We start from the raw sequence: 10,071 nt of genomic DNA, 5'->3' as shown, positions 1-10,071 counted from the left end.
GTCACTGTACCTGGAGTCATCGCCCTAGTACGGTGAGCGAAGTTTCATTCATGTGATGAGAAAATTGCAAACTGTTTTTAATGTAAACAACATCATCACAATGAAAGATTTGTCTCCCAAAAGCATTGAAAGGTGATCTGGAAAATGCATCAAAAAAGCAAAAGCCATTAATCAGTCCTATTTTGAATCATGCATTTGTAAAACCCTGTAAAACCCGTAGACTTTTGCGGTATCATTTGGTAGTTTCTTTGATTACATGTTGTTAAATAAAAGATCTAAATGAATATTATATTATATCGGTTTTTTTTTAAATGATGAAGGAGTTTCCAGTGGAACCATAGGGGCCAACCGTAAACTGCCTGTATATCTCAGCAGTCTGTTCCCGGATTTTAACTGTGTTTATTCCTTAAAATGTCGGTACACCGGAGTTTGGAATTTTCTCATCACAATATACTCCCAAGTAGAGGGACGACCAGCTCAAGGCTTCTTTTTACACTTAACACAAACTGTACACATAGAAACACAGACAGGTGCTTTGTATTGATTGTATTAAAACATAGGAGTGATAATCTACACAGTAATAAATGAAATTTATAATTAAAGTTCGGGAGGAGGGTCAGACACCAATCTCCGCGTCACCAAATTGAATTATTCAATTGACACATTAGCTAATTAAGATTGTTAGCACTATAAATACCCTCTTCACTTACCTCTCAGTTGTGTTTCGATTTCATCGTAACCCACCACCTCCCCATCTCCACCTTTCTTAATAACAATTTCTAGGTTTTATCAATGGGGGTCTCAGCCTCGTCCAGTAGGCCAGGCAGCGAGCCCTCAAACCAAGTTAGGTTTGATGCCAAATGAATGTGTATATACAACATACTTCTCTGTAAAATCGCATACTCCGCATTCTCCACAATAAATATTTGTACTAAAACATTTTGTGATTGGTTTTTTTCCCGAACTACTGAAATGCTGTTTGACACTGAGTTGCAGGAAAGGCTTTACAAATGCATGATTCAAATAGGACAACAGGCTGATAAATGGGGAATAGATGCATTTTCCAGATCACCTTCAGAGCTTTTGGGACACAAATCTTTCATCGTGATGCTGCTGTTTACACTATAAACTGAAACAGTTTGTAATTTTCTCATCACAATATACTGCAAAGAAAAGGGACGACACCTCAAGACTTTTCATTGATTGTATTAAATGACTGTGTGTGTTGGTGTAGAAAGAGATTTTTGTCTGAGCTTGTGAAGTGGAATCACAAAGACATGGATTGTGAAGCTGTGTGCTTGTATGGAAATGTAACGTGCTCCTGCCTTTGCAAACAAGCTCATTGCAGCTCATATGGCTTTAAATAAATACAATAAATAAAGGAAGGCAAACTGCACCCTGTCTCTGTCTTCTCTACCTTTCTGTATTGCTTACATGTGATTGGTTCCTAGCCAAGGCAGGTTTCCACGGGCTTCTGAAACAGACACCTGCATGAGAATCTCAAACAGCAGAAATAGCAACACACGAGAATACAGGCAATATCAGCAGCCATTCAGAATGCAAATAAAGAATATAACCTGGTTACTGTATCCAGGGAAGGCAGATCACCACCCCCCCCCCCCCCCCCCCCCGCCTCTCCTCTCCTGCAGAGCTTCATGTAAGAGAGCCGCGATTGTATAACCCTGCTCAGAATCCATTAGGCTTGCGCTCCGAGAGGGATGGAGGAGCTGTACAATGCAGCGGGAGTGTTGCTACACTGCTAGACATCAGGACTACAGAGGATGCTGTTAGCAGGGTTTCAGATAAAAAAAAAGCAAGCTGGCTGTTTCAGTAAACATGCTTTAGTAAAATATTCCATAAAAAGTTTTGCAACTGATCAGGTGAACACTACATAATTAATGATATAGCATTTCATATTCACCAGGCAGTGGTGTCCTGTATTCAGATAAGAGGAGCTTGCTATATCTTGATATTAAAAATAGGACTGATAAATGGTGTTTGCTTTTTGATGCTTTTTTGCTGGGGAGTGCAATGCCAAATGGAAATGATGGACTGTTATACAATTATCAACTACACAGATGGACCTGTTCGTGCTGCCGCTTACAGCACTTCATTCACATTACGAGAGCAAGCCGGGCATCTTTAAAGATATGATTAAGGGTGTTTGAAATGTAACTATTTCAACAAACCAGCAAGGAAGGGAGCAGCCGGAGTTTGAGGAGCAGCTCAGTTGGCTCTTTTCTGTTCTTTTCCAATCTGGAAAGCAAGCTAACAAATAACCCGCACCTGGATCTATGAAAGTCATATTTATTTATCAAACACGGGAACATGAAATAACTTCACCTGGGAAATATACTGGCACATGAATACCTTTTTTCTAATATTTATTACATACACACTAAAACATTGTATTTATTGCACAGTATTAGGAAATCTATATATGCAATGAGAAAATGTTTTTTCTGCTTTTCATATATGGGATAATATATTTATCATTAAATAAAAATATATTTGTCAATACATACTATAGAGATTTCATACACATTCTGTACAGTATAGCTGGGAATCTTCAATACATTGCAATACATTAAATATATACATTATAATATACAATATACTGTAGTATATGAATGAAAGATATATTTGTAATTGAAAAATGATTCAATACTATAAGCTCATAAAGAGTTTTAGTAATTCTGCCAGGCTCTCTATTCTAATATTCATCATCTAATCCAATCTGCATTACTTGCTTGAATTCCAACAACATTTCAAGTCCAGTCCTTTGACAAGCAAGCTGGCATATAAAGAACTGGGGCTACTAGAGCAGGAGGCTGGCTTCTAGAGATTTTGAAAGCGTTGAAACGTTTTCATGTTTATCTCAGGAAAGACGGACCTCTGCAGTCATGCTTACATCTGACAGCCATTCAGCACCCCCACATGCAAGATGAAGTATTGGAGCTGTTAACATAGGAGTGAGAATCTACACAGTGATGAATGCTGTTTGACACTGAGCTGCAGGAAAAACTAAAGTTTAAGGGTTTTACAAATGCATGATTCAAAATAGGACTGATTAATGGTGTTTGCTTTTTTGATGCATTTTCCAGATCACCTTTCTATGCTTTTGGGAGACAAATCTTTCATCGTGATGCTGTTGTTTACACTATAAACAGTTTGGAATTTTCTCATCACAGTATACTGCAAAGAAAAGGGACGACAACAAGACATCCCAAGACATCCTTTTACACTGAACACAAACTGTACATCTAGAACTACAGACAGGTGGTTTTTATTGATTGTATTAAACGACTGTGTGTGTTATCTGTGGAAGGGTGAGCCCAGTCTTCTGCAACCCTCTCGTTTAGCTAAAGGAACAGTGCTGCTAACTCAGCTCAGTAGACTATTCAATTGAATAAATCACTGGAGTGATTTAGTCATTTCCCTGGTCAATAGAAACATGTAATCAAACAGAGGCACCTCAGCCAGCCCAGTTAGGATTGCAGGCTGGCAGAACCAGCACACACTGATTGTGAAAGCTCTCTAACAAGCGCCCAATTGAAAGGATGCAAGAGGCAGGTTATTAACCTTGGATTGCAAACAGAAAACACACATCGCGGGACAGAAGGATGCAAAACCATTTCATTATCAGGGGAATATTGGAGGTAGGTGAATACATGCATTAATGGCAATTGTACAGAAGTGTGATGCATACCAGCTGATCTTTGACTTTTGTGTAGATCCTAGTTGCAGCCAGCAGCCCCAGTTTGATACTGGGAATGAGAGGAGATTGAGTTTTATACACTGGTTTCATGTGCAGTTAAAAACTTGGCAAGCAATAAACACAACACCTGTGCCTGTTCTACGACAGCATTCAGTTAAACTGTATATCCAGTATGCATATTAAATGAAGGATGTATCACATGTTTGCAGCAGTAACCTTTTATGGCAGCAAGTATTTTTTTTTTAAATAAGAATATGTCTTTGCTATAAAATGTTTCTTTCAAAACAGCACATACAGTAGTGAATGGCAGTATGTGGAACTGTATCAGTAGTATAGAAACTGTATCAGGGACAGACAGTTTAAAATACATGTTCTGTTTTGTGCTTCACGTACATAATTACACAAAAGACTAATTATTTTCAGAAATGATGGAAGCGATACTGAGTGTAAGTTACTGGCCTCCGAAACTCAGTCCAGTCTCCAAGTGTGTTTGACTATATTTAGAACTTGGATAGATTGTAAGATTCTTATTAAAGGAATACAGGATTCTAAGAATAGAAACATTCCATTTATAACTGCGTTCATCTGATCATGGGGGCTATTCTAATAGAAACAGTGACACATCACAAAACTGCCCATACAGTTTAGAAAACGATTTATTTGCCTCCCTCATTTTCACTGTGTTTGTATTTAGTGATTGTATTAAAGTACTAACAGTCCTAATATTCCAGTAAGTCTTACCTATATTTATCATTTTGTAGGTCTCAGATTTTCCTTTATGAAAAACACACACATTATAGCAAAGGTGACTTGGATTCTTTTAATGGTAACTTCCTTAAGTCGCATGAAGCAACTGGACATTGAAAACACATCAGTCACGGGGAAAGCAGGGATCGGCGCTCAAATGCAAGTCAATGTGTCTACAATCAGGCAGTTATTTTAAAGGAAATAAATGGCAAACATTTAGAATATGTGTTTCTTTTTTTCTGGACTCAATAATCACTGCAGGACACACTGTACACGTCGTATCTGGTTGAATTACTCAGTGACGGCAATAAGAATTGTTGGTGGAACTGCTACCCACAAGCAAGCATCCTAACCGCGTTACAAAACCGGGCTTGATCTCTGAACCTCATCTCATCTCACCCACAGAATCTGTAAGGGCAGGGCATCACACAACACTGCATGTTACGAGAGGTGCGAAAATAAGTCAATGAACCTTTAAAAATCATTTAAAGAACCATGAAGCTTTAAAGTATATACCCCATACACAGTGGCTACTGGGAAATGAACAGCCTTGGGCTATTGGGAAATGAACAGTCTTACCAACTGCAGTGATAACGTGAAATGTTATTATCAGTGGTAATAAGACGACGAAGAAGAAGAAGACGAAGACAAAGAAGTATTCTCATTCTCATTCTCATTGTTATTGTTGTTAGTATTGTTGCTGCGTCTGATTAAGCAGTGCTTGTATTTCATCTTCCCTGCTGGTGTGAGTGGCAATGTGGGCAGCAATCATGTAAGGACATCGGGAAAGGACACTGGCTGTTCTGGGCAGTTCTGGGCTGTTCTGGGGCGTTTCAGGGGTGTTTCTGTGGTGTTATGTGTTGTGTTATGTTATTTTACCAGTTAGTTTTGTATTTTGAATATTTAGAATTCATCATTTGCTTTTATATTTCTGCTATGTCTTTTCATCTGCCATTTCTCTCTGTATCTTTATTTTACCATTTAAGACCCTTACTCGTGCCTATTGCTCTATTCATCAGACTGCCCCTTTCCTATCTATTGCCAATCACTCATGTCTCCTTATATTCCCTCTCGCCCTCTCCGCTCATCCTCTACTGGCCAACTTGCTATGACTTCTCTTCACTCTGCTTCCTCCTGTGCTCGCTCCTTCTCTTCCCTTGTCCCCCTGTGGTGGAACCAGCTACCGGTTAACTTCACGGCTGTTCAGTACTTTACTGCTTTCCATCATCTTCTCAAAACCCACTTATTCAACCTTTATTTGTGCATTTTTATTTCTATTTCTATTTATATATTTCTATTTATATATCTTTTTGTATTTTCCTTTATTTATTTATTTTTTGTATATATTGTATATTTATGTTTGTTTTCCATTTTTGTTGCCTGTAACTGCTTGTAATTTCAGTAAGTCTCTTTGGATAAAAGATTGTATTAATGTACAGCACTATAGATATTGTAACAGGGGACTCGGTACAATGCATGCATGAACAACACTATAGATACTGTAACAGGGGACTTGCTACAACGCAAGAATGATTTGAAGGTGATAATGACATGGATGAGTGTTCACTGCATGATTGACTGGAGACCGAGACTGGAAGATTGTGGTTGACACGCCCCACAGGGCACAGGTTTATTCACATACACAGGAACCCCACATGACGCTTCCAGCAATGGTAGCTCACGTGGTACATACAGTCCTGCCTACAAAAGCTATCAAAAGGTGCCATGTAGATGGCTCACACTACTCCGTACAAATGGAGGGCCGGCTTCCACACCTGTCTGCTATACTGGGTGGGATCTACTATCCCGAAACTAACTCCCTGTCCCTCGGGCAGTTCCCCCAACTCCAACCTCGGATATACATATGATCGTTGGTTCATTGCAGCTTCATTCTCCCAGAACACACCCCCCGACCACCCCCCCCCCCCCCCCCCCGACCCCCTTCTGACCTCAGAGTATTCACACGAACGCCGTTAGAGGCGGTCGCTTCGTTTCCTGACCCCAGTCAGCAGCACAGACGGGCCGATGCTTCGACAGCAGCAGTGCTCTGACCCCTATGGCTTTACAGACGCCTTGGTCTGTGTAATCGGGACCCTTTCATTCCTGGCGCTCTGCTGCACCATGCCCGTCTGCTGATTAGGAGCTTGCAGCTGGTAAACACACACACGCTGCTCGTTCCCACAACCAAACACAGCAGGCAGGCTGGTACACACAGAGCATCAGGTTCCCAATTAAAACTAATCCCATTCTTATTTATACAAACACTCTAATTTACAGTATTATATCACAGAATCCCCCTCATTAGGAGGCAGCTGAGGAAGCAATGGAGAACAGCAGAACAAAGTCAGAAGGAGGCACTCAATCTGTTACAAAGGGTCATAAAAGATAAGCTTGCAACATTGAGCAGAGCTGAGTGCCTACGGAAACCCTGCAAAAAGAAGGAGCGTGAGAGAACTAACCTTTGTAAAGACCCATTCAAATTTGTAAAGAAGTTATTCACCAGTGAATCACTGTCGAGCCCTTTTGAGGTGTTGTGGGCTAGTCGACAAAACACAGAGGATGGAAGGTGCCCACTTGAAGACCCCAGAGATGTACCCTACTTATCTCAATCCAGACGGTTGTCATGCTGACGCGCTGGGGAGACCGCACTGTGGTTGATCCCCGGAGCCAGCATCGCAGCCGTTGTGTGTGCTGATGCGCCAGGGAGGCAATACTGTATATATATTTGTACATTTTAAAAGTTGTGTTTAAATAAAAAAATAAATACATATTTTGCACTTGCATTAACACTAATCTGTACATAACACTAAACATTAAAATCTGTTTGTTTTTTTGCAGGTCGGACCACCACCCTACTGTCCATAACGATATTGAATCATTTACTGCCTACTTTTCAATGATGGGTCCCAGCAATGAGGACTGATCAAAACAAAAGCCTTCTAGAGCTTGTGCTAAAGAAGCAGCTCTGCTAACTCAGGTTAGTTCAATCTCAGCCTCAACACAGAAACGAGATCCTCTCTGCTAACTCAGGTCAGCATAATCTCAGCCTCAACCCAGAAACGAGATCCTTTCTGCTAACTCAGGTCAGCATAATCTCAGTCTCAACCCAGAAACAGGATCTCTCTGCTAACTCAGGTCAGCACAACAAGATTCTTACTTTGGTCCACCAAAACATGGCAAACATCAACGAATCCGATGGGCTGTTCTTTCCAACTGGGTTTCCCTTCAACTCCTCCTTGGAGTATGAAGACTTTGAATTGGACCCGGACCCCAGTAAGTTCGTGATCCCCTCTATATACGCTGTTGTCTGCTGCATCGGACTGACTGGTAACGCCATGGTCATTTACGTAATTTTGAAATATGCCAAGATGAAAACTGCCACCAATATCTACATCCTGAACCTGGCCATCGCTGATGAGCTGTTCATGCTGAGCGTCCCATTCCTGGCTACCTCGGCTGCTCTCCAGCACTGGCCCTTCGGCTCCTTGATGTGCAGGCTGGTCTTGAGCGTGGATGGCATCAACATGTTCACCAGCATCTTCTGCCTGACCGTCCTGAGCATTGACAGGTACATCGCAGTCGTCCATCCCATCAAAGCTGCCAGGTACCGACGCCCCACTGTGGCCAAGATGATCAACATCTGCGTCTGGGTTCTTTCCTTGGTGGTCATCCTGCCCATCATTATTTTTGCAGATACAGTCCCATCCGGGGATGGCGGTGTTGACTGCAACTTTCTGTGGCCTGAATCTTCATGGTCGGAGGCCTTTGTGATCTACACCTTCCTCTTGGGTTTTCTGCTGCCCGTAGTTGCCATCTGCCTCTGCTATTGCCTGATCGTGGTCAAGATGCGTGCCGTGGCTCTGAAAGCTGGCTGGCTCCAGAGGCGCAAGTCCGAGAAGAAGATCACTCGGATGGTCATGCTTGTGGTCACCGTGTTCGTCATCTGCTGGATGCCCTTTTACATCATCCAGCTGCTCAGTGTATTCCAGAGGCCGCCCGACCCGGTCATTACCCAGCTCTTTGTCATCTTGAGCTATGCCAACAGTGGGGCCAATCCCATCCTTTACGTCTTTGTGTCGGGCAATTTCCGCCGCTCCTTCCAGAGGATCATGTGCTTTCGGTGGATGGAGAGCAGTCTGGATGGGGAGCCGGTGGATTACTGTGCCGTGGCCCTAAAAAGCAAAGTGGTCTGCAGCCCCAAGGAGTTCCAGAAAGACTGCTTGGGCTCCGAGATGGTCTACAGGAACGGGACCTGCACTTCTAGAACAACCACGTTGTGAGGAGAGATTTGTTTCTTTAGGAGAGGGTCGTCCAGTTAGCAAGTCCATTCTCTCATAGTCTTATTGGACCGTTACAGTTTTCAAGTCAAGACTAAAAACGCACTTTTATAAATGGCTTTCTTATCTTAGTGGGTTTTAATGTAACTTTAAAATTGCTGCTTTTGTATTATTATGTGTATACTGTTATTTGAATGGTCTGACTGTGGCAGTTGTATGTAACACATAACTCCAGTATTGGCTGCACTTCACTGGCTTCCAATATGTTTTAGAATTGATTTGAAGGTCTTGCTGCTGACATTCCATGGTCTGGCTCCTGACTATCTAAAAGAGCTCCTGTGCCCATATGCACCTGTCCGTGCTCTAAGGTCAGCCAACTCTGGTCTTTTGCTTGTTCCAAAGATTAAGACCAAGAGAAAGAGTGAAAGAGCTTTTAGCTATAATGCACCAAGATTGTGGAATAGGTTGCCATGCGACATCAGAGAAGCAAAGTCACTTAATGTTTTTAAGTCAAGGTTAAAAACTCATTTTTTTAGATTAGCTTTTGAATCCTGATTTTATGTATTATTGTATATTATTATTTTAAATTTGTTCACTGTTTTTCTGTTTTTAACCAAGTTGTTGCTTACTTTTTATTAATATTACCAATTTTGCTGTAAAAATTGTGTTTAATTCTGTATTTTGTTGTTTTATTTGATTGTATTGTAAAGCACTTTGAGACACTTTGTGTGAAAGGTGGTATATAAATAAATAAACTTAAACTTATACAAATGTATTGTGTTTGTTGTTTTTTTCTGCTATGCACTGTACAGTGCTTTGCGATACTTTTTGTATAAAAAGCGCTATATAAATGCAATAAATAAATGAATAAAATAAATAAGAGAGAAGAAGCTCCTGCTTGGCTCAGAGTGATATAAAGGACAAGCAGGAAGCGTTGTGGTGAATCTTGAAAATAAAGTCACAACCTTCAGAGAGCCGTAAAAGCTACAAACAGTGTGCTCTGGATCTGCTCCCCGGTTACACACGCTTGAAGGATGATTCTAACTTGGCACATGTTATGGGCAAAATGGGGAAAATGGAATTTGAAATGCGGATATCTCTGTTTAAAAACATAAATTAAAAACTGATTTATTCTCTGGCTTTCATTCATTTGAAAGAGATCAAGGTTTTTGCTCTATTTGCTTGATTTTCTATGTTGGTGTTTTCAGTATTAATCACTTTAACACACAGTCACCAGGTACAGTAAGTAGACAGTATACAGCTTTTCAATGTTTTGCTCTTTTCAATAGAGTGTTGACAGAACAATGTGGAACACTATAGCAGGCCTCT

At 41.0% G+C, this 10,071-nt stretch overlaps 1 protein-coding gene across 1 annotated transcript; it reads left to right on the top strand.

Moving 5' to 3' along the window:
• Positions 1-1,706: 1,706 nt before the first annotated feature.
• On the top strand, positions 1,707-9,431 carry LOC117967852 (somatostatin receptor type 1-like). Its single transcript, XM_059012043.1, has 2 exons — positions 1,707-3,659; positions 7,304-9,431. The coding sequence occupies exon 2, from the start codon at positions 7,639-7,641 to the stop codon at positions 8,743-8,745; it is 1,107 nt and encodes a 368-aa protein (XP_058868026.1). The 5' UTR covers positions 1,707-3,659; positions 7,304-7,638; the 3' UTR covers positions 8,746-9,431.
• The last annotated feature ends 640 nt before the right edge of the window (positions 9,432-10,071 follow it).

The sequence above is a fragment of the Acipenser ruthenus genome, chromosome 43 (assembly GCF_902713425.1).
Source record: "Acipenser ruthenus chromosome 43, fAciRut3.2 maternal haplotype, whole genome shotgun sequence".
NCBI classification, from domain to species: Eukaryota; Metazoa; Chordata; class Actinopteri; order Acipenseriformes; family Acipenseridae; genus Acipenser; species Acipenser ruthenus.
This window is presented reverse-complemented; position numbering and strand designations above follow the sequence as displayed.